This window comes from Pinus tabuliformis, chromosome J, assembly GCF_031772625.1.
Source record: "Pinus tabuliformis cultivar Carrire ecotype Pingquan chromosome J, CPIR1, whole genome shotgun sequence".
Classification (NCBI taxonomy): domain Eukaryota; kingdom Viridiplantae; phylum Streptophyta; class Pinopsida; order Pinales; family Pinaceae; genus Pinus; species Pinus tabuliformis.
In genome coordinates, this window is record NC_142295.1 from 928,974,947 (window position 1) to 929,001,252 (window position 26,306).

The 26,306-nt window shown below is 40.8% G+C and overlaps 1 protein-coding gene across 1 annotated transcript in view; it reads left to right on the plus strand.

The window, feature by feature from the left end:
- Positions 1–26,306, plus strand: part of UAH (ureidoglycolate amidohydrolase) — a 316,347-nt gene that overhangs the window by 30,107 nt on the left and 259,934 nt on the right. The window contains exons 4-7 of the mRNA XM_089381136.1: positions 19,205–19,333; positions 19,609–19,695; positions 20,015–20,217; positions 20,361–20,463. Of these exons, the coding sequence (XP_089237262.1) occupies positions 19,205–19,333; positions 19,609–19,695; positions 20,015–20,217; positions 20,361–20,463 (522 nt within the window). The remainder of the gene's footprint in view (positions 1–19,204; positions 19,334–19,608; positions 19,696–20,014; positions 20,218–20,360; positions 20,464–26,306) is intronic.

A 26,306-nucleotide genomic window follows, 5' to 3' on the forward strand; every position in this document is an offset into this window, starting at 1 on the left:
CTAGTAAATTTCTCACAGAGATTTCTCTTCTATCCTGCTGGTTGTATCTTGTACATGAGATTTGTGCTGAAGATTAATAAAGAAACCCTCATCTACTGCACTGGTTTTCCCGCATTGGGTTTTTCCGGGGACAATTGTCCAAAAATAATTGTCATTGTGATTGCACTTGTGCTAGTATTTTTCCTTGCATTTATTTTCTGTAGTATTTTAATTGTGAAGGTTGTAGTAGAATTTATTTCGATATTTTCCGTAGAAACATTGTGAATAACTTATTTCAAAATTAACAAGTAGAAGAAGTAAATCAGTCACTATAGTTGGATTTCTATCTATAAACTTTCACAACCACTCCTTCCTAGGGTTTGTTAAACATACTCAGAGGGATTCATCCAAAGGATGAACTTATAGATCAAGCATATGTTATCCTCCTCAAGCCTGTTAAAAAATAAAGAGGTACTGAGCAAAAATGGTTGGGGAAATTTGGAAAACAGGGTACTCCACTTCTTAATGGCAGTGAGTTGCTCTTGAACATGACACTCTTCCACTTCATCTCCGTGACTGTTGGGTTGGGAAATCTGCTTGTATTTTGGTTCATCACACCATATCAAAGCCTCTGCTTTCGATTTTGGGTCAATGCTGCCAACTCCATTCAGTGTCACCGATATGTTCAAGAGAATTCATTCAGTTGATATCTGCTACGATAGTCTTAAGCCTTCATTCCATGTCTGCCATTCCTGAACCAGTTCCACATTAATATCATTCTGCCTCAAATCATTATACCCGTTTCATGTCATTGATGAGGGATACATCAAGGCCCTCCTACGACGGGTCACTTCCTGTCAACATCAACTAATTATCTAGGAAGTTGACTTAGAAACTCTTCCTTCAATACCTTGGGGCTTGTATACATCAATGACAAGTTTCCTCGCTCTCGGCGACAAGTTTACATCATTGGCCTTCGACCGATAGATTCTGTGTGTTGTTCGACTTCAACTCATTCATTCACACCATACAGACTGTACTGTTGTACCTTGAGAGCCAATAACATCATCGATGGTTTCTCTTATGTCTATTAACAACTTACATCATTGGCCGATAATTAGGTGGTGTTCTCCATGTTCGACTTCAGCTCCTTTATTCGCATGGTTAGACTCCTACATTGGACGATCGAGTGAACGAGATAGAAGACCCCGAATCTAGTTCCATCCATTTGGGCTGTGCTCAAGATTAATGCAAGATTACAAAGCATGATGGCTATGATCAACCAATCATTCAGTCATAGATCCACACTTTGTCATCAGCGGATATGACTTCTTGATTATTATACATGTAATGTTAGCTTATGTGTTGAGCATGGGTATGCCTGCCTTAACAAAGATGTCATGATGAAAGGTATTGTAATAGATGATGATCTCGACTAGTCGTTCTTGATCTGAGCTTGTCACAAGATAAAGAACTTCAGTCATCAGCCACTGTTTCGAACTTTGCGCTTTAGGGGGTACTCTGTTATAGGCCATTTTGTCGCATTTGGTCAATAGGCCTGCAAACTGGATCAATCAACATCCGTGAACACCTTGTCATCATCCCTACACAAAGCCCTAAGCATGACTCTTCGAAATCCCTAAGTTTTTGGGTCTGACTGCCTCAAATCAGTGCTTTTAAGGCCCATCGCACCCTGGACCTTTAGGGACCCGTGTTCAGCAACAGGTTGCTCATTTTTGCACCAACGCTGATCAACAGTAGGTTGTCTTTTGTTGGGGGTGCGCTGATTCTAGAAATTCGGTAAAATTAAAAAGAATCCCGAAGCTTCCTCTTTTAGAAGATTTCAAGAGTTGTTTCAACCATGTACCTTGGATAGGAACTTCGAATCCTATTTGATCCTTCCTTGGAGATTTCACCTCTTATCCCTTGAGCTCATCCTCCCCTCTTGAGTGGATCTCAAGCCTAAATTGGTAAATGGATAAGAATTCCTAAACTACCACACCCCCTTATCAATTTACAACCATTTACAACATCAGAGTTGGCTTTTGGAGATTGATCATACCCTCATGCTGCTGCCTTGAATCTAAGAGAGTCATCATCTTCATGCATTAGGGTGACATTGAGGTGTGCTTTGTGACAAGGAAGGAAAAGTCAACTTGGGGAGGTTGTACAAGATCAAATACTATTCTTGGTTGTAAACTCTCTCCTATTCATATTAATACAAAGAGTATACCGTTTTCTTATATGTGTTATGTTATGTTTACATTCATATATTTCAATGCTTTGCTGATCCATTGAATAGAGTAATTGGATAATGCTACATAGATGTCGTAGATCTTTGGCTTGTTATGATTGTATGTGCAGGTTCTAATTATAGCAATCGAGCTATGATTGGAACTTACAAGCCGAGAGGAGAGTAAAGCTTGTGACAGATTCCAAGTAAGCCTCTTTCCATTCTTCAATTTCTCTAAGGGAAACTTTATATTATTTTCTTTTTGTTGTTCTAGACTAGTCCACTAGGTCTAGGGAAGATACTTTTGTCCGCAGTCGTAAATTCCGCATAACATGGCCTCCTGATCTCCAAGTAAAATATCACGTGGTTCTCCAAAGCGGCTTTGGGGCACAAGTAATGATCTAATGGGTCTCCTGGTGTAAAGGAAGCTTGTAGACCGCTTCAAATGAGGGCACGAAAAATGTTGCTTTCCCTCCCATGTCTCAAGGATGAGACAAACCTCCTCTAGGCCTTGGATTAGTTGTTAAACCTTGTATACAATACTAAGTCAACTGGGGGCACTACTGGTCCAAGTGCATCATATCGCGTATAATCTGGGGAAATGAACAAGTTGCTAAAGGCGTTGAGATAGCCCATGGTATGAGATAATGCTTTGTAATATGATGGAAACCCATGGCTCTCAACACATCCCCTACAAGTGTCGATATGATCCTCTGGTGGACTTGGGAAATGGTTAAGTTGCCCAACCCATGATGAAACCACCTGCCAGTCCTATATAAGATCCAATACGCCTTCTTACCTTCAGATACAATAATTCATTAGTGCAATTGAGGGAATAAGCTTGTTAATCAAGGGAAAAAATTAGATTTCATAGTGGGTTTCTATTCCAAATTTCTATATTTGAGCATGTAATGGTGTTACCTCCCTACATGGATTGGTCAATAAACAACCCTATTAGGTATTCTTAGCCCCTAAGGGGAAGGACATGTCCAAGGTACATCCTTCAAGTGGTAGGCGTCATGTGGATATTGATGAGGTGGATAGGGACACAGGGGGCTTAGGGCCAAATGCCATGGGCCCAAGGGTGGTAATGGTGAGGGATGTCCACATATTTGGGTGTATGAATATAGGAGGGAGCAACCATGGTATATGAGTTACCCCGATCTTTGTTTTTCCAACCTTCATTTTACTTTTTCCTTTTATTGAATTTTGTTTTATTTTACTGCTCAGGGCTCTAGGGGATGAGAGCATGATGTGTATGATATAGTAGTGATTACCCCTTAGGGTGGGTGTTGAGAAATCAATACAAGTAGATAAGGGTTTGTTTCCTCTTTCTTGATAATTACTTGTGAGTTATGTTGGCTTCTTTTACTTATTTATTATCTTATCTTTCATCAAGCAATTACCATATTATGTGTGTATGAAGATCACAAAACAAAAAGACACAAGATGTAGGCACTATGCCAGGGAAAAACCCCCCTCGAGTCGAAAACCCAATAAAAAATTCTCTTCCTTCAATGGTATTCTTTGAGACTCTTCAACCTAAACAAAGACCAAACCTTCCCTCCACACCAAGTCAACCTTCCAGATCTTCGACCCCTTTGTAGCAACACTTCCACCCCAGCTGCTTCGACTATGCAGCAACTTACAACATCAGGTAGCAAATTGCAACAACAACACTTGGAAGACTTCGATCTCCCAAAATAGGGCATGAAACAGAAAGAGAGTAGCTCCAAAACTTCGATTTTCTTCTTCTGCTTAAACTTGACTCAACTCGAACTTCCTTTAGACTTCGTTGACCTACTTCGCACTTCTCAAGCTTCCTTAGAGATATCGAACTAGCTTGAGATGAGATGCTCCAAATGAATTCGACTTCCTTCTATTTATAGAAGTGAGGTCGAATTGGTGTCCTTAGGCCGACTTGGTGTGGAGGTTAAATAAACTATATTTGACTCAATAGTAAACATTTTTACATGATTCAAAAGCCCAAGAAGGGTCTCTTTAAATGTACAATTACTCTATAAACTCAATCCTAGGAGTCCACAATGGGGACTTTGACTAATATAATGATGACCCAAGCATGAAACCCATGCTTTAATAAGTCATTGATACAATAATAAAATTCTTTTCTTTATTCTTTTGACAAGTATATTACATGATGATAACCGAACCTAGTTACATTTTCCAACACTCCCTCTTAACTAGGGAGGTATTCATAATATACAAATATAATGGAAGATCTTAAACTATATGAACAATGAAGAGTTTAGGCACCGCATTGCCATGGACTAGATTCCTGACTAGGGAAATCTATCCATTGGTCTTTCAACAATTTAGGCACCACAATGCCATGGACTAGATTCTTGACTAGGGCAATCTATCCAAGTGGGAATAAGGTGGACTCAAGCTTTTAGCCTCTGTAGGTACCATTAGGCTTACTTGCTAACCACCAACCTAGGGACCTAGGTGCGTATCCATGGTCAGAGCTCTACGACCCACGCCACCCTCCCTACTTTGGGACCTAGACATCAACACAAAGTGCCAACCATATGTCCTCCCTGGAAATGCTTCACTCGTGAAGCCTCAACAAATCTCTTCCAATTTCTTATCATCAATACAATCAACAATATCTACTAAACCAAGCATGTTCCTTAGATATTCAAACTTCTTATTAGGAAGAGCCTTTGTTAGTATGTCTGCTACTTGTTCATCTGTCGAGACATACTCCAACTTCACGATCCCATCCTGCACCAGGTTCCTAATAAAGTGGAACTTATTGTTGATATGCTTCGTTCTAGCATGAAACATGAGATCTCCAGATATTTTTATACAACTTTGATTGTCACAATTAATCACAGTAGGACCCAAAGACTTCTCGAACAAATATGTTAGAAGCTTCCTTAACCAAACGGACTCCTTTCCTACTTCACATGCAACCACATATTCTGCTTCAGCAGTCAGCACTACTTAAAGCAACGAGATCTTGCTTCCTACTTATCCTTGAGATCATAGCAACTCCCAGACTAAAACATCCTCCGGTAGTGCTCCTTCCATCGGTCCCACTGCCACCCCAATCAGAATCTGTGAAGCCAATTAGCTTGACTTCCTTACTATCACACTTTAGGCAATGATGTATAGTACCACGAAGATGTCTCAATATGTGTTTGGCAGCTATCCAGTGATCATAACGAGGCTCCAACTGAAACTAAGAATGTTTACTGCAAAACATATATCTGGCCTTGTATTTACTAGATACATTAGGGAACCCATCAACTGATGATAGGAGGTAGGATCCACGAGACTAGAGTCAGAACCCCTCAACTTCTTGAGATTGGTGATCATAGGAGTAGTCATTGGCTTGGAATCCATCATCCCAAATTTCTGCAACAACTTGATGATGTACTTTCCTTGCCCCAAATATATCTCCCCAGGTCTCTGCCATACTTCTAGACCCAGGTAATAGTGCATCAGTCCTAGATCCTTCATTTCAAATTCAGCTGCCAACATCTTCTTGCATTCTTGAATTCTTTGCTCCACATCTGTGATGAATAGATCATCCACATATAGTAGAATAATGACAGGCTCATTATTCATGACCTTGATGTAGAGATTTGGATCAACAGAACTCTTTACGAACCCAATTCTAAGTAGATAGGCATCCATTCTTGCATACCATGCCCTAAGTGTTTGTTTCAAACCATGTAGGGCCTTCTTGAGTCTGCAAACATGAGAGTCCTTGCTATTAACTTCAAAGCCTTCAGGTTGTTCAATATACACTTCCTCATCAATGGTCCCATTTAGAAATGTGGTCTTCACATCCATTTGATGGATATTCCAATTCATTGTAGCAGCCAATGAAAGCAAAGATCTAATGGTAGTGTACCTTGTTGTGGGTGCAAAGGTTTCTTCATAATCAATGCTTTCCTTTTGAGAGAAACCCCTTGCAACGAATCTAGCTTTGTACTTGTCTATACTTCCATTAACAACATATTTGATCTTATAGATCCATTTGGAGGTGACAACCGATTTGTCATTAGGTCTAGGAACAGTTTCCCAAACCCCATTTTTCATGATGGATTGATATTCTTCCTGTATCGCTTTCTTCCAAACTTCTTGATGAGCAACTTCTTTGAATGTAGATGGTTTGGCTTTAATTAACTTCGTCATATATGCAGCATAACCAGAGTATCTCTTTGGTCTTTTACTTTCCTTGAAGGTTCCTTTCGCAGCTTCATGTCCTTCAACATCTTCTAATGTAGCTTTTAACCAATTTGGCCTTTTCCTTGTGGTTGGGATGACCACAGATTGAATAGGCTCACTTGGTCCTTCTTCTTCTTCTTGATTTGTAATAGGGTTTTCATGATGATCTTCTTTTTCAAATATGGGAACTTCTTCCTCATTAGAATCACTAGGAATATCCTTTGATTTCTTCTAGGCTTCATTTTCATCGAATATGACATCTCTTACTTCAATATGTCTTCCTTCCTTAATGTAGATTTTATATGCTTTTGAGGAGAGACTATATCCAACGAATATCCCCTTGATACTTGTAAAGTCCAACTTCTTTCGCTTGTCCTTTAGAACATGGATGTATGCTGGACTTCCAAAGATTCAGAGGTGATCCACACTTGTCTTCTTTCATGTGAATTTTTCTTCGGGTGTTATATTATTAAGACTTCTATGAGGACTTCTATTTTGAATGTACACGACTGTCATTGTTGCTTCTCCCCATAAGAATTTTGGTAGATCTTGATCAAGGAGCATAGTTCGAATGCCTTCTTCAATTGACCTATTCTTCCTTTCAGCCACTCCATTTTGTTCAGGATAATAGGGAACAATGAGCTCCCTCTTAATTCCTGCTTCCTTACAATATGCAATCAATTCCTTAGAAGTGTATTCCCCACCATTGTCGGACCTTAGAGTTTTTATCTTTCTTTCGGTTAGGGTTTCCACTTCGGACCTAAACTCCTTGAACTTATCAAATACTTCATCTTTTGTTTTGAGAAGGTAGAGCCATATCTTTCTAGAATGGTCATCAATGAATGTCACATAGTAGAGATGACCTCCAAGTGATTTGTCAGACATGGGCCCACACACATCAAAATGAATGAGGTCTAATATTTCTTTAGACCTAGTTTCACTATTTGGAAATGGCTTTCTTGTATGTTTTCCCAAAGAACATCCCTTGCACACACCTTCATGATCTAACTTCATATTGAGAATGCCATGAACCAATTGACTAAGAGTAGGGATGACCTTATAATCTAGATGACCATACCTCCTATGCCATAGCTCAATGGAATTGATTTCCATATGAACCAAGGCTTGAGGAGGTGGTGTAATAACTCTATAAAGGCTTCCTTCGTGAACTCCAATAATTATAGCTTTTCCCCAAACTAATACTTTTCCATCAACAAAAGCAACTCTATCCCCTTTATCTTCTAAACAAGAAATCGAAAGCAAATTCTTTTTCAAACCTGGAACATTTAGTATGTTGTTGAGGTGCAGCGTCGATCCATTTTCTAGCTTCAACGATGTTGATCCCAGGCCTTTAACAACATAGCTTTTGTTGTCACCCAATCCCACTACATGAGAAGGTGGCTCCTTTGATAGTGTACGAAGTTGTTTACTTTCTCCTGTCATGTGCCTTGATGCTCCACTATCAATGATCCATGCATTGTCATCACTAAGAGACCCTGTAAGAGCAGCTAAGAATCCTTGACTTTTGACCTTGTTGAGTAAGTAGTAGATGAATTTCTTGATCCAGCTTCAAGCAGTGTTGATACCCATTCTTATGTAGTTCATCAAAGACGGAAATCCATGCCAACAAAGTGATCTTCAAATTTTCCTTACCTTAGCTCAGATACCATCTTGAGAAATCAATACAAGTAGATTAGGGTTTGCTTCCTCTTTCTTGATAATTACTTGTGAGCTATGTTGGCTTCTTTTACTTCTTTATTATCTTATCTTTCATCAAGCAATTACCATATTATGTGTGTATGAAGATCACAAAACAAAAAGATACAAGATATAGGTACCATGCCAAGGCAAAACCCCCTTTGAGGGGAAAACCCAGTAAAAATTTCTCTTCCTTCAACAATGTTCCTTGAGACTCTTCAACCTAGACAAAGACCAAACCTTCTCTCCACACTAAGTTAGCCTTTCAGATCTTCAACACCTTTGTAGCAACACTTCCACCCCAGCAACCTCAACGATGCAGCAACTTACGACATCATGCAACAACTCGCAGCAACAACACTTGGAAGACTTCGATCTCCCAAACTAGGGCACAAAACAGAGAGAGTAGCTCCAAAAATTTGATTTTCTTCTTCTCCTTAGACTTGATCCAACAGACACTTCCTTTAGACTTCTTTGACCTACTTCACACTTCTCAATCTTCCTTAGAGATATCGAACTAGCTTGAGATGAGATGCTCCAAATGAATTCGACTTCCTTCTATTTATAGGCTCCAAGTGAGGTCGAATTGGTGTCTTTAGGCCGACTTGGTGTGGAGGTTACATAAATTATATTTGACTCAATAGTAAACCTTTTTACATGATTCAAAAGCCCAAGAAGGGTCTCTTTAAATGTACAATTACTCTATAAACTCAATATTAATCCTAGTAGTCCATAATGACGACTTTGACTAATATAATGATGATCCAAGTATGAAACCCATGCTTTAATAAGTCATTGATACAATAATAATTTTTTTTCTTTATTCTTTTGACAAGTATATTACATGATAACTCAAATACATTAATGAAGACCAAACCTAGTTACATTTTCCAACCATGGGAAGTTCATTACCCACCAGGGGTTGGGACATACATGGGTTCCTTAATGATGCAGGGGGCACTTATAGGGGCCTAGGAACCAGGGTGATGACCATAATGATAATAGGTAGAGCTCATGTTTGGCTTTTGCCCATGTGCTAAAATTTATTGTGCTGGCCATTTTTTGCATTTTGTGGTATTATTTCTTTTTGTATGTGTTAATTTGGGGCAGCATCGGATGTGCTCTAGCCACGAATTTTGGTGGAGAGGTTGGGGCACATGATATCTCCAATACTCAAAAAGGGTTTGGGCAGATTCTAAACAGAAAAGGAGATATTAAAATAATTAATATTTTTAATGGAGTCCTTAAGTCTAAACTTTGGGAAAATAAATATTAATGTGTATTAATATGCATCTGTGTTAGAATGGTCCAAAAGACATGGATCAAGCCAGATCTAATCTTAGCCGTTGATTAGGGACTTAATTTCGGCCGTTGAGATGTCAACAGGAAAAGTATAAGAGGAGGCTTGAGGGTCACTTGGAGAAAACACCAAAGTGATCAGTCATTCTATTCTCTAGAGCGAGGTTTGCTAAGAGAGATAGAATCAGTGATTGGAGAGCAGCTGAGGGGCATTGAGTATAGAGAGACAGAGAGGCAGAGATAGTGCCGGGAAAGCAGCAGAATAGCCAGAGAGAATGACACAGGAGCAACCAGTGCTCACGCAGGGCCACGCAGAGGCAGCTAAGTGCTGCGCAGAGCACCAGAGAGGCCAGCGTAGCTAACGCAAAGGCTCAGAGAGCTGACACAGGGCCTCCTGGGGCTGACGCAGGGCCAACGCTGGGCTAGGAGAGGCTGACGCAGTCTAGATTGGGTAGACGCTGGGGTTTCTGGGGCAGATTGGTGCTGAGTAGCTACCGAAAGGATTATCTGGGGTTTCAGCCAGTAGATTTGTCAGAAACCGAGAGGTATTACTGCTAAGGAAATTCTCTGTTGGGTAGGCCAGTTTCGGCACCCAGATTGTACTCTAATATTGCTTAAAAAAAACCCTCAGATTGCTGCACCAGTTTTCTTACATTGGGTTTTTTCGAGGACATTAGTTCAAAAATAATGGTGTCATATTGTGTGTTTGTTTTTGTTTCTTTTTAGTTGCTGATTTGTAATATGTTGAACATGCACTAGTGTTTATTTTCAGTATTTACATTATAAATAACTTGTTAAGGAAAATAACAAGTAGGTAGGAAGTGCATGGAGGGTTTCTAAATAAGTAAACTTAGAAACTTCAACATGGTATCGTAGCATGATTGCAGATCACAGGAGGACTAAAAGACATCAACCGAGCGGAGCAATAACAACAGAAAACAACTGTTCCAAGGTGACAGAAGCTGTTTCTAGCAGCATAAAAGCCAAGGAGTGTGATGCAGAGCCAGCAAGGTCCATGCAGAGGTAGCCGGGAGCTACGCAGAGCCTCAGAGAAGCCAGAATTATTGACGCAGAGGGCCAGAGGGTTGACGTAGGGCATCCCAGGGATGACACAGACCCATCCAGGCTGACACAGGGCCAACGTGAGGCAGAGAGGGGTTGACGCAGTCCACAGAGAGGTAGTTGCTGGGGTTTAGAAGGCTACCGAAATATTGCAGAGTGGAGCTGGTGAGGTACTATAGTCAAAACAGTACCTGACAGAGCAAGGCCGGAGGAGTTTCTACCGAGGGTTTCTACTTGAGGAACTCGGATCAGTAGTGCGGTCGCACAAGACGATTAGAGTAGGGGGAATCTCGACAAGTGGCAGAAGGATTTCTAAGAGGGAAATCAGGACTCAGAGGGAGTCCAGAAGAGAACTTCCAGATGGGAAGTAGAGACTCAGAGGAGTCGAACAGAGAACTTCCAGGAGGGAAGTAGAGGAGCATCACGACACTACATAGAGTAAGAGACCAGGATAGACTGGATAGAGCATCGAACTTTGCAGTCTAGAAGGCCAGAATCTTATCTATACTTGACAGGAATCGTGTCAAGAACTTTGCCTTGAAGGTAATAGCTGTCCCAGTCGACCCCAATGATAATGATAGGTACAAGGAGGCGATGGCAAGGGCCAAGAGCATTATCCTTGACGGGGTCAAGGATCATGTATTACTACACATAGCCGAGAAGGAAACGACATTTGAGATGTGGGAGGATCTCAAGACGCTGTACCAGCATACTTCTCTGCAGAGAAGAATGCTGCTCGAGAATCAGATGAGGTCGTATTAGATGAAGAAGGGACAATCGATTGACACCTTCCTTGGAGGACTGAATGAGATCCGAGATCAGTTGACTGCTATAGGAGCTAATGGTGAGGACAACCCTGAATGCTATCTCAAAAGACTGGGAAGTGTTTTTCCAGAGTATACTGGGCAGAGGAACACTTCCACCTTGGGACGAGATGTGGGCAGCTCTTCGCCAGGAAGAGATCAGATGGAAATCGAAGACAGGTAGCAGCAGCAAAGGGATCAAAGTCAAGTAGGAGGAGGAAGATGTGGCCCTAGCATCTGAGGGAAAGCAGGAAAAGCGAAGAAGAAGGATCTCTCCAAGATCAAGTGCTTCCACTGTGAGGAGCTGGGTCATTATACGACCCAGTGTCCAAGGAAGAAGAGTAAGGGAGAGTCTTCTGAGACTAAGGCAGCGCCAACACGGGCAAAGAAGGAAGTTTTGACAGATGATCACTGTGTCATGAGTGCACACATGCCATTTGAGTGAAAGTGGGGAGACATCGAGCTGTAGTTAGATGGACTACAGGTGATGAGGGGCAGGATCCTTGAGGCACCCAGCCTCTTGGATTAGACCATGCTACGGGAGGCTCGTCGAGGAGTAGCAGGACTGGCTGAGTGGGTAGAGACGGATGCAGATGGAGCGACAGAGAGAGCTACAGTGCAGGAGTCATGTGACAGCGCAGAGCTAGTAGGCTGTAGCAGTGCGAGAGGCACATGAGTGTTGCACCAATGCAGGAAGGCATAGAGAGGTGTGCAACGGTGCAAGATGCAAGGAGTTGTTGCAGCGACGCAGAGGTCAAAGAGGGAGCACTTGTCAGCAGTAGAGGGAGCTTCAACATCAGTGGGTGTCTCTAGCCCAACAGGGAGGTCAGATTGGGAGATTAGTTACTTACTTCTTAGTAACTGAGTTGCAGTGCAACAGTGGGCAGCACGATGCAGCGTGATGAGAGGAGGTGTAGTGCAGATGCAGTGCTGGGAGAAAGGACCAGTAGCAGCACAGATGCAGAGGGCGCTGTCGTACAACTGCAGTAATGGTAGTGGCAGAACCATGGGCAGCAGTACAGGATGTAGTAGTGCAGAGGATGTTGGGTAGGAAGGCCTAGCATCAGCACAAGTACTGATGTCGGATGATCAGAGTAATACTCAGGGAGGAGTATTGCTAGAGCACAGTGCTCGCTAAGAGGGAGTGTTGATTTGGGGTAGCATCAGATGTGCTCTAGCCACGAAATTTGGTGGAGAGGTTGGGGCACATGAGATATCCAATACCCACAAAGGGTTTGGGCAGATTCTAAATAAATAAGGAGATATTAAAATAATTAATATTTTTAATAGAGTCCCTAACTCTAAACTTAGGGAAAATAAAATATTAATGTGTATTAATATGAATCTGTATTAGAATGGTCCAAAAGACATAGATCAAGCCAGATCTAATCTTAGTCGTTGATTAGGGACTTAATCTCGGTCGTTGAGATGTCAACAAGAAAAGTATAAGAGGAGGCTTGAGGGTCACTTGGAGAAAACACCAGAGTGATCAGTCATTCTATTCTCTAGAGCGGGGTTTGCTAAGAGAGATAGAATCAGCGATCGGAGAGTAGCTGAGGGGCATTGAGTACAGAGAGACAGAGAGGCAGAGATAGTGCCAGGAAAGCAGCAAAGCAGCCAGAGAGAGTGACGCAGGAGTAGCCAGTGCTCATGCAGGGCCACGCAGAGGCAGCTAAGTGCTGTGCAGAGCACTAGAGAGGCCAGCGTAGCTGATGCAGAGGCTTAGAGAGCTGATGTTGTAATATTCCTAACCCAGAATATTCCTCAAACCCCAGCAAAAACTCCAACCAAATATGTGAAAATAATATAATAACCCAGAAGTGATAAAATAACAGTGGAACACCACATAATAATATAACTAGAAATATAAGCAGATACACAAGAAATGCAGTGGGAAATGCTAAGCCATTTTATTATACTGAGCGATAAAATGAGTACAAGAGGTGATTAGACAGATGGCACCTCGACTTGCACAAGGCAAGTGAAGAAATACTCTCAGAATTACAAGAATGGCCTCTCTGCGTGGATGTTGCTACTAGAAAACAAATAATGATTTGAGGCTTCTCTCCTCCTCGAAAAAAGCTGAAACTCTGGATTTGGGCTCTACTCAAGAAACCCAAAAAAACCTAGGAAGCTTTCCTGGAATGGCCAACCCCCGAAAAACACCCTCTTGGGGTTCTGCGTAGTTCCTCAATGCCCTACGTTGCCACTGAAGAAAACCCCTCTAAACACTGCCTGAAACCTTGCCAAAAATCCTCCAATGAGACAAGAGTTGGACCCCTACTCAATCTCCCAGCATAACTCCACCTGCAAACCCCAATCCAGAACTGCGTCCCTCTCACAGTACTGCGCAGTCCTTCAGAACTGCGTCCCTCTCCTAGTGCTGCGCAGTTCTCCAAAACGCTGCCACTACTACTGTTGAAATGCTGATGTATCTACTGCTGAAATTCCAATGGAAATACCTTGCCCGAGCAGGCACTCGAAGTCCCCCGGGGCTGAGGGTGAGATCTTCGAACGGAGACACTCAATGCACTAAACAGTGCTGCAGACTAGCTAAACAGCGAGCGTGCTCAAAAGTCGAAACGACTAGCTCCAAATGCACATAACTGAATGATCCAAAATGAGGGGGCTCCTCTCTATTTTATAGCCTCTGCCTCTTACAATCCCTAGGTTCACCTCCTCCTGCATGCTTCTTCTCTTGCCACGTGTTCTTCCCTCCTTCGCAGTCTCTCTATGCGTCTGCGTGGGCTCCATGTTTGTGTCCCCCTTTGGCCCCCTTGGCTTCCCTCTAAGTCACAATGCTGTGCTACCTAGGAAGTGACTTTTTATTCTAAAATGAGTTATGTCCCCCTTCCTCACTTTTTATTTACAATTAACTATAGAAGGCAAAAATTGAACAAAATCGAGTATTCCAATTAGCCATAGCTAATTAGGAATATTACAGACGCAGGGCCTCCTGGGGCTGACGCAAGGCCAGCGCTGGGCTAGGAGAGCTTGACGCAGTCCAGATTGGGCAAACGCTGGGGTTTCTAGGGCAGATTGGTGTTAAGTAGCTGCTGGAAGGATTATCCGGGGTTTCAGCCAGTAGATTTGTTAGAAACCGAGAGGTATTACTGCTAAGGAAATTCTCTATTGGGTAGGCTAGTTTCGGCACCCAGATTGTACTCTGATATTGCTTAATAAGAAAACCCTCAGATAGCTGCACTAGTTTTCCCACATTGGGTTTTTCCGGGACATTAGTCCAAAAATAATGGTGTCATGTGGTGTGTTTGTTTCTGTTTCTTTTTAGTTGCTGATCTATAATATGTTGAGCATGCACTAGTGTTTATTTTCAGTGTTTACATTGTAAATAACTTGTTAAGGAAAATAACAAGTAGGTAGGAATAAATCAGATAAAGTGCAAGGAGGGTTTCTAAATAAGTAAACTTAGAAACTTCAACGATATGTTGCCATATTATGCTTTTATCTTTTTTTTTTAGTTGAATCAACCTCGGGGGCATCGTTTCAGGCCCAACCTAGACATGTGGACAGGGGGAGGGGGAGTACCAGAGCCTTGTGGACCCAGTGGTCATGTTGACCTAGAGAGGGAAGATGATAAAATAGGGCATGCAATGCGCAGAGGCGAGTGAAAAATGTGGAACAGGAAAATGGGACCACGCTACCGATTTTGGGGTTTCCCAAGTAGTGCCCATCCTAAAGATGCAAGCTAGTAGAGGAGATCCCATAAGACTAGGTTTGAGGATTAACGCTCCAGTTAAGGTAAGGAAATAAGACCACAGTCAAAACCCTTCCTCCTTCCCAGTCACCCAATAATCCATACCCAAGTGTGGGCAAGAAAAAAAAGCATAAGCACCCAATTGCAGAATGAAAAGTCATACCTTTAGTATTGGATGGCCCACCTTCAAACATGCAATCTCGACAAATGAGCAAGGGGGCATATGACTGGCTCAGGGAGCAGAGACATTTGGCACAACATCGATTACATTGGTGGCTGTCTAGGGCTGTCAGTTGCCGACTGAAGACAAATTTAGGAGAAAATTTCTCCTATGGGGTCACCCACTAGTAGTGGGTAAGAAGTGCTAGGGAGTTGGGGCTTCCCTTTTAGTTGGTGTTGATGTGTTGTACTCATAAATATTATTAGAGAAGCGTTCGATGGTTTTTCTCCGAAAAGGGTTTCCACCTAGAATTTTGGCGTGCATTGTTCTTTGATGTGTTGAAGTTTTAAACGTTTAATGCTCTGAAAACTAATAAATACTAATTGTAATAAGAAACTTTGATTCACCCCCCTCTTAGTATATCCAACAAGCTGAAGATGCCCATGGAGTGAAATGATGCTCTGCAAGACTGTAAGTGATAAGAGTCCCACAACTCTCAACGATTCACCTATAGGGTGTCATATGTTCCTCTAGTGGACATAGACCCCAATTAAGTTACCCAACCCATGATGAAAGCACCTGCCAATCACACATAATGTCCAGTGTTGCATCTTCACCATCAGGTACAATTAATCATTAGTGCATCTATGTGAGCTAAGCTTGTTAATCATAGACAAATTGAGGCTTCATATGGGGCTTCTCTTCCAAATTTTGGGTTTTGATCTTGTAATAGTGTTACCACCCTAGGTAGGAGTGGTTAATAAACGATCCTATTAGGTGTTCCCAACCTCTAAGGGAAAAATAGGTCCGTGGTACATCCTTCAATTAATAGGTGACATGTGAGTGATGATGAAATCGATGGGGGCATAGGGGTCTCAAGGCCAAATGTCATAGGTGCAAGGATAACAATGGTGAGGGATGTCCACATATTGGGCATATAGATGTAGGAGGGAGAAATCGTGGATACATTAGTTACCCCATTTGTTATCTTTCCACCCCTTTTTATTTTCCTTTTGCCTTTTCATGATTTTTCTTTGTATTACTACTTGGGGATCTAGAAAATGAGAGCATGTTGTGAATGGTACTATAAAGAAGTTATTATCCTCTTAAGGTAGGGTAGTTCATTGCCCACCAGAGTTGGGATATGCATGGGTTCCTTTATGATGTGGGGGCACTCATGGGCCCTAGGAACTAGGGTGATGGCCATAATGATAAGTTGTAGAGCTCATGTTTGGCTTTTGCCCACGTGCTATATCGAATGCCTTGACCATCTTTTGTGTTTTATGATCTTCTTTTTCTTTTGTTTCTTGCTTGTGGCCATGATATGCTTTTAAATTTCTTTTAGCCGCATCAACCTTTGGGGCAACGTTTCTAGGCCTGACACAGATTTATGGACAAGGGTAGGGGGAGTGCCAGTGGCTTGTTGACCCAATGGTCATGTGGACCCAGAGAAGGAATGTGATGAAATAGGGCTTGTAATGTGCAAAGGGGAGTGGAAAATGTGGTATGGGAAAACGGGACCACACTACCAAAATCGGGGTTTCCCAAGTAGTGCCCTCCCTAAAGCCATTGGCCAATAGGGGAGGTCCCACGGGGCTAGGATTGAGGATTAATCCCCCATTTAAGGCGAGGGAATAAAACCACTGTCAAAGCCCTTACTTCTTCCAAGTTACCCAATAATCCATGCCCAAAATGCCCATTTAAAAACAAGCATAAGCACCCGAGTGCACAATGAAAAACATACCTTTTGGATCAAATTGCCCACCTTCTAACATATGCTCTTGACAGATGGGTGAGGAAACACACAAATGATGCAAGGAGCAGAGATAAAGTGGCACATCGCATCGGCTATGAGGTGGTTATTAGGAGTTATTGGTTGTTGCCTAGAAGAAGATAAATAGGAGAAGAGCTCTCCTAGGGGTACCCTCTTTCGGTGGGCAACAGGCTACCTTGTCGTCATCCTCATGCTTCTATGTTTTACTACTGCTGCCGCTAACAAGACTTAGTCTAAGCTTCCACTGAATGGAATCGCTCCACAAACTATCCCGACTCAATAGGGTATCTCGTTCATTGATCCCATGAACGGATAAATCCCACTACTTTGAGAACCCATGCAAGGTCGTTCTCACGAGTTCGTCATCAGTTAATTGATCTATGACCACTGCTAACTCGTCGTTGACAAGTCGAACTCTAGCGAGGAAACTAACAACACATTCGCCCTTATTCATTTGGGTATTTCAAAGCTTCTCTCTAAGAATCAACTTTTTTTTAATGGTAGCATCTTGGAACAACTTTAGAATGGCGTCCCACATCTTCTTTGTTGTATGCAAATCTGCGATATGTGGAACAATATGATCCTTGACTCCATGTAGGATTATTCTTCTTGCCTTGGCATCTTCCTTCTTGTATGCTAGAAGTTGTGTTGCATCTGTTGGCATAGCTATAACACTGGTTCCATATTCCTTGGGACCATTCTCTTCTAGCAACAATAAAATTTTGGCTTTCCAAACACCAAAGTTAGAAGCTCCATCCAATTTGTCCTGATCTCTTAATCTAGTTGAAGACATTTCTTAAAACCTTCAGAAAAATAACCAAACCCAAATGAATATGAAGAAGTCGAACTAGGTTCTATAAACCCTCGATTTTCTCTTCCTGTGTCCTGTGCTAAGCCTCTTCTGCCCTTAGATCTATGCTTCACTAAGTTGCTCTCATACCATGTGAAAATTCTGTTGCAATTACTGGTGATTATTCTTCTATCTTTAAAGATTATTTGTCTTCTGTAATTTCATTTACAACAAATACTGAATAAACACACAATTGCAATTTCACCAAAGAATAACCACAGGAACTGAGAAAATAACACACACATAAAATTGGACACTGATATTTGGACAAAATAGTTCCTCGGAAAACCTTCATGTGGGGAAAACCAGTTCTTCAGATGAGGGCATTATTATTAATATCTTTAGCAATAAAACTGCAATGGAGAAATACAATTTTCTTGCCTCTCACTGGCAAAGCTGCAACAAAATATTGTGGTCATTTCTGCAAGTCAGATTGAACCTATGGAAGCTAATCGACCCACTGGAAGCAACTCGGCCCACTTCTGGCAATTCACACTGCCTCACACTGAGAACTTGCACTGCCTCAGCCAACTCGCATTGTCTTCTAGCAATGTGCACTGCCTCCAGGAAATTATGTCGACAAGATAAATTGCCTCTAGCAACTCTCTAAAGCCACTCACTCCCTCCAGAAAATATCTCTCGCAACTTCAATTTCTGACTCTGGCAACTTGCATTGGAAAACTGGCTATTGGCTCTGGGAAATTCAGCCTCCTTTTGCAGAAATAATTCAGTCTCCTTCTCTCTCAGAAACTAGAAGCAACTGTGAAGAATTCTCTCCAAAAAAATCTTCCTCAATCACTACTGCTGAAACCCTTGCTGTTGTCTCCCACACTATCACTATGCCTTTGCTATCACTGCAAATCTATTCTCCTGAATTGTTCGAATGATCTCAAAAAGCCCTGTCGATCTCTTTTTATAATCTCTCGTTGATGAATCAATGGCCATGATCTAATTCCAATCAATGGCTAAGATCATCTTGACTTCTTCAAATCACTTTTCTAGAAGTCACTGGAGCAAAATCGATTTGTCTCAATTAATCCCGATTAACTAACCCATTTCCCTAAGTTAGACTTAGGAATGTAATTAAGACATTTTCACTTAGAAACTTTTTCTGTGTATTGGAGATAATTAAGTCATTTGTGTTTATAACCTCATAGACACCATTTGAGACTAGAAACACCTGTCTGAGCTACAAAAACTAACACCTTTCATATTGAGTTGTTCAAAGCCTAGTTTTGACATTAAAAATATGGTCCTTTTGTAAAATGACAACTATGTTGAGTAATATTTTTATTTTTATGATAATAATGAGGTCTGACTTACCTATATGGAGGGTATTTTTTGACAATTATCTTTGAGAACTATTTCTAGTGTTAGTTTTGGTTGTGGACACTTATGGTATACTTACATGTATAAATATATAAAATACAGGGAGGGAAGCAATCCAGAGTTATCTGCTGTAGCAACTGGATCTCATATTGATGCTATTCCATACTCAGGCAAATTTGATGGAGTTGTTGGGGTTCTGGGTGCCATTGAAGCTATAAATGTGCTGAGAAGGTTCGTGGCAGTTGCCTTTGCATCTTTGCTATTGTTTACTTTCAAATTTCTATATTCAGAGTAGATGTAGCGGTGATTGTCTTTCTCTTGACCTGAGTACAATGTATTCTTCTCCTATTGTGATTTTCACTTTACTCTTTTTGTCTATCTGATTTATAAGTTGATTTTCACCAATAGATAGTGTTAAACACTATTTTTTCATATATTGTTATTACTTTCTTAGTACTGAATAGTGTTCCTTAATATTTAAGTTTGCATTGTTTTACACTTTTTAGGTTGGCATTCAAACCAAAGAGATCACTGGAGGTGATTATGTTCACCTCTGAGGAGCCTACACGCTTTGGAATTGGCTGCCTTGGAAGGTTAATTCTCGTAATTACTAGCTTGCAAGCCGCTTTCTCCCCTATGTAGTGGTATTTAAGGAAGTGAAAATAATTACGTCAGTCTCTTTACTGAGAAGTTTCATGCTCCGTATTTTTCTAGTTTTGTGTCATTTTTCCCTGGTTAAGGTCCATGCACAGGTGTTTTCTCTCTAGCTCCATGCATCTATCTGCACTAGCTATCACTCACCAGCAAGTCTCAACACATGCAATTTGAATTGAGAAAGTGTTAACAGAAGGATAATGTAAAAAAATATATACTTATTTTATGTCATATCTCACACAATTGTTTTGCATTCAGCCGTTTATTGGCAGGGAGTGTAACTCTTGCAGAGACACTTAAAGAGTTAGTTGACAATCAGAATATATCATTTGAAGAAGCTGCAAAAACTGCAGGATACACTGGATCTCTACAGCACTTGGATAGTGTTTCATTACCAAAAGGTGCATACTTTGGATTTGTGGAGCTGCATATTGAGCAAGGTCCTCTTCTGGAGGAAGAAGGTGAGAGTATCTGTCACGCAACATGACCTGAAAAGTCCTTGTTCTTTTGTATGTTATGCTACTTTATTAATAAAGTCTTACAAGACTCCCAGCTTTGTTTCTTGTATTTTGTTCATTTCTAATATTATTTAAATGAAATGCAGGCATTCCTATAGGAATTGTGACAGCAATTGCTGCACCTGCAAGCATTAAGGTTGATTTTAAAGGAAATGGAGGGCATGCCGGAGCTGTATTGATGCCTAACAGGTATAGTCTCTATCTATGATTAAATCTTCTAGGGAACATGCTTTTTATAAATAACACTGTAATCTTGAAGTTGATTCTATCATATTTTAATTTTTCATGGATTGTTGAATGAGATTATGGTTTTCCCTTCTTCACCTGGCAAGTTCATATGTAACCTGTTTAAACTATTAAAATATTTCTTTATTTCCATGTTATCACTATGTTGATGGATTGCCATTGCATTATGTTTAAATTTGCACAAATAGTAATGCGATATGTTGCAGTTCATGCCTGATGAACAGCAGAAGGTTGGCCACTTGTTTCTTCCTAGGAGGTCACAGATTAGGATCCAGAAGGGGGTAGGGCACCTACATCTCCATAGACTAAATGGTGAAATCGTTGCATGAAGAGGTTCCCTTATGCCACAAACAAAAGTCTCTTATACGTTGATTTGGTGTTTGGCTAGACCATGACCTTAAAACTAGATCATTATTACTACTATTATTTCTAATAATTTAGACAGGGCTAACAACTACTATTTAATAGCAGGGGATTTTTTTTTTATTACTTTTTGTTATGGAAATACTTATGTTACGAAGAAAATATGTTCAATTATGTATAAAGGAGAGCATAGTCGTCTAAATCATCTCTACATTATTGAGATTATAGATGTAATGAGATTAGAATAAGCCGAAGCTGGAATATATTTCATATCTTTGACAAGTAAATAAACTTAAGCAGTGACTTGGCAACATAGTACACACCTTATTTAAAAACATCTTTTAAAAAGTGAAAACAAAGCAGTTAAGACCTTTAAATACAAACTTACAATGCAATTTCCAGTAGAAAACATAGCTGCAACCTGGATACGATGCCACAAGCCATCATAGGACAAGATAACAAGATGATGCAAGTCACCAAGAATGGCTGCTGTATTACCAGTTTGGCTTATGGTCGAAGTTCAATCTGAAGTTCTTTCAATTCTTTGGGAATACTCTTCATATGATGATAGTGGTAAGCAAAGACATCAATGAATTCCAAGAACAAAGTGATGGCTTCCATCACTTTTCGAGTTATTTGGCTATCGGCCTTTTCCAATCCATGTATTGCTCCATACTTTCCAGCAGCACTTCTTTTTTGACTATTAGAGTTTAGATCTTAGATTAGGTCTACTTTTAGTGTGTTCTATAGGAGTGGCCTTTGTGTCCCCATGGTGTATTGATACCTTTGTACTCAAAAGTCCCATCATCCTATTTGTGGTCATTTTTTGACATTAATAAATGTCAAAATTCTATAGCATGTGCAGTAGAATAGAATTTTCTGATTTGATAATTACTTCCTAATGATTTTCAAACAGTATTTCTCATGCCACTGATATCATTGAATAATTACATAGAAAATCTCGACAGTAAATGCATAAACAATAAAGATCATAGAAAGATAGCCATGCACAATAGACACAATATTTTACCTTGGGAAACCCAATCCGGGAGAAAACCGAACAATCTTTTCTTAAGGAGAAATTGTCTTTTCAGCAAGTATTCGTCTAGAAATCTGTGCCAATGTTACAAGTCAAAATTTCCAGTCAAACCTGGTCAAAACTACTGTTGGTCAAACCTGTCAAAAGTCAACTGTGGTCAACTCTGGTCTGCAGTCAAAATATCGCATGTGCAGCCTGCAGTCAACTGTGTTTTGCAGTCAAACTTTTGCACGTGCAGTCTGCGGTCAACTATGGTCAACTGCGGTCAAACTGTGGTCAAGCGTTCACACATGCGGTTGTATGGAGCAATCAATTTGTTGGTAAAAAATCTCACACATGCAGCTGTACAGATCAGTTAGCTTGCTGGTTAAACTTAGTTAAACCCTTACACATGAGGGCTCTATGAGGCTTGAGCAGAAGTGAAATGATGAAGAACAAATTTCTCCTTAGCTCCAAGACCAATGCCACCCTCCCTCTTCGGGATCTAGACATCAACACAAAGGCCGATCAGATGTCCTTCCAAGTATCCTCCATTAGATGCTTCATCTCTCCCTAATAAACTAAACCAGATATATCCATTTGTCCAAGCATGCTTCCAAACTGTTCATTCTTCTTGTGGAGAGATCTATTTGTCCAAACACAAACCCCAATCAGCAATAAACTTTGAAATATACATATACAAGTAAATACAAACCTTCTGTGAAAATTCCTAAATCTAACAATCTCTGGAATCCTACTGCAACCAGCTGAATCTACTTCACCTAGATCGTAAATTACATTACAAACTTATTTCAGATTTATTTTGGAAAATATTGAAGTAAATTACTGAAGCAACCTACACCAAAATATGATTCTAAAACATAGAAATGGAGCAAGGAAATACAAACACATAGGACACGATTATTTTTGGACAAATGTCCTCGAAAAAACCCAATGCGGGAAACCGGTGCCACAGCTCTGAGAGTTTATTATTATTAAGTACTAGCAAATTCTTAATATATCTCTGAATACTTCACAGTGTTATTCAGTTATAGAGAAAAATATTGGTAGAAAGAATTGTAAGGTTACCTCACACTATCACTGGAAATCCTGGCTGATATAGCCCTATACTGATTGCCTCCCCGTCCTTTTTGGCTGCCTCTATGCAGTGTCTGCGCTAGCTCAACGTCAAGGTCTCTGGGGACTGCGTCACTCCTCTGGCTGGTTGATTTTCTCCCCAGGAGATTCGATTTCTGCCTCCCAGTCTCACACCTTGGCTCCCGGCTTTTGAAACTCGAATTCCCTCTACAAATTTCAGACTCCTCTCTGGCTTCTACACTGCCTCTGCGTGGCTCTGCATCAGCCCCTTTGGCTCAGCGCTGCCACTGCTGGATTACTCTCTGCCTCTCTTTGTTGATGATTCTCTGGCTGAGAAAATCACTCTCCCTTTGGAAGCTATCCCTGCCCCTCTGTTGCAAGAAATAATCGAATTTTTCTCCTGAGAACTTCTCACTTCAAAAAATCAATTTCTTGATCTCTCTTGGTGTATCTTGCAAATGACCCTCAAGCCCCTTATTATATTTTCCTGTTGGACAACCAATGGCCTAGATTAACTCCTAATCAAAGGCTTAGATCATTTTGATTTGATCTCCGTCTTTTTCTAGAAGATTCACCCATAATTAAATTAATACCCATTAATATTTTAATTTTCCTAAGTTTAGACTTAGGAACTCCATTAAAAATATTAATTATTTTAATATAATTGTCTTTGCGTGGAATTTCCCAAAATGGTTTCTGGATTATTTGGAAAGCATGTTCCCAAGCCTCCCTGCAAAATTTGAGGCCTAGAGCACATCTAATGCTACTCCAAATCAACACTCCCTCTTAGCGAGGAATGTGCTCTAGCAATACACTGTTGCTACATACTGCTCTGACTCTGAAGCATCGTCCTCTGTGTCGCTGATGTCTGACATGTTGTCCACCAACTACTGCGTTGCTGCTGCAACTGTACTGCCGCCTTTGACACTGCCATTGCCAATGTTACATTTGTACTTCAACTCCCTCTCAAATGTTGCATTTGTTATGCTGCTAGCACTACCACTACTAACACTGCATTTGTATTGCAACTCAGTTGCTGAGAGAAGCAGTTGAAAAACATCCAAAATTACTGAACTAATTGTGTTCGGTATGATACCACGTGAATGCTGGAACTGACTGTTGCTAGTCTTTGTGTTGACTCTCTGAATCCACTGCATTGTTGCTGACCTCTGCTCTGTGCCATTTGCACTGCTTCCAACCCTGCTCTGCACTTGTAACGGCCCATCTAAACTGATCCGCTATGTAAAATTTTAAACTTTATGATAAAACAAATATGATGAATTTTAAATAATAAATATGTTAAGTTTTATAAATATAATTAAACTTTATAAACATATATAAATTAAATTTTATAAAATATATAATTAAACTTTATAAACATATATAAATTAAATTTTATAAAATATATAATTAAACTTTATAAACTTATATAAATTAAAACTTTAAAACTAAACTATATGCTAAAAACCAAAAATCAAATAAAGGACCCTTTTAAAAGGGGGCGCTTAAAATCAACTGAACATTTATAGCAGAGCGCATTTGACAGGGAAAATATCTGAGAGCATCAATGCGTGGAAGGCGTGTCGGGACGAGGGAAGGCGGTGGCTGCAGGTAGGAGGGCGGCCACCACCAGGCCCGCAGATAAAACCGGAGGCCTGAACCGAGAGAAGGGGGGGAAAACAAGAGAGGAGCAGAAAGAACCAGAAGCAGAAATTCACCAGGAGAAAACCAGGAGGAAGATAATTATCCATTGGAAGAGCTTTAAGCCGTCTGAGGTTCTGGGCACGGAGGGACAGAGAGCTTTTGTTGAGAAGCTTTCTGGATTGAGCAGCTAGGTTTGCTCAGTCTGGTTGGGTGGTATTGGTCTCCCGGAGATTGGATCAAAATAGCCACGACATCACCAGCAGAATCACCAGTTCAGTAGCAGAATCAGCAGCAGTTAAGGTAAGTACAAATTTAAATTCTTCAGGCTTTCTGATTTCAGATTCTAGTTAATGTGTTTGGTCATTACAGATGGTATCAGAGCTGTCGTTCAAACCCTTCGGGACCTCACAGGCCCTACACAACCGAAAATATATATATTTTCTCTGTCAAATTCTGCAACGTAGTTAAAAAAATTGAATCATATTAAAAACCAGGGTTCTCGTTATTCCTGTCTTTTTGCAAGTTTCGTTCTTCCAAGACTCTTTCACTGCAAGGAGACCTAGATGACATCTCTGTGATGCCCATCCGAAGCACAGAGTAAAAGATTAATTGACGCTTCGCTCTCCCGGCTCTCTCGCGGACTGAATGCAGGAATGGGTATTAATTGTGCTAGGACCTCGTGCTAATTGGACTTTCTTAATCAGCGCTATTGAGTGTATATAAAATCCGAAGTTTTGGTTGCCTGAGGTTATATCTTGTTCGAGACTGCCAATCGAGGTGCAGGAATGTGTCCGAAGTTGCCACTGCTTGCTCCTATACCCATCCGAATTCTGCCCTCCTTAGATGCGGATCTCTACTCCATACCCATGCGAAATCTCAGAGAGGAAATTGCGAGTTCTGTACTTGTCATTTGCGGATACCCTAGACAGGTATTTATAGTGGTTGGTCCTCGGACGTATGGTAGCTATAGAGTCCGGCCTTTACCTCAGCCTCTATAGCTAGGGTTTTATCCAAAGTTTTGCATTTCTTCCTAAAGTGAGGACACTGACCCGGTTACCCGAATCTTACTTTCGTTAGATGCTTGGCTTTCACCTCAGAGAATTCGCGAAAGGGAAAATGAAAGATGTGGTTGGCAATGGGAACCGCATTTTCCATTTTTGAGTCGATGAAGCCAATTGGTCCGGATACTAGCTTAGATGATGCTACCTCTGCCGCTGGTGATATCTCCGTTTTTTTTTTGTGGTGCCCTTGTTGCCTTCTCCACTGCTGATAGTTCGACCCGGTTTATGAAATTGCTTCCGCGTATGTCTCGAGTTCGACCTGCCGCAAGCTCAACCAAAAGGAAGTGCAAATATGGAACCAGAACAATCTTAATTTTTCTGATGATTTGTCCTCCTGTTTTGGAGCCGACTATAACTAGTGAACCGACATGTCTTTTTATCCAAGCCGACATGACAGGAAACCAAGTGTTGATGCCCTAGCTGACAGCAAATTGGTAGATGGTTGTGTGCAAAGACAAATGGTTAGTTCTTGATATATTTGATATCATCAAACTGTGAAAGTTCAATGAAAGTTCATGAACCATGGAAGTAGGTTGCGTTAGTTTGTTTAAAAAAAAAAAAAAATGTTTCAGCAAAACTTAATGGAAATTAACATCATTGTA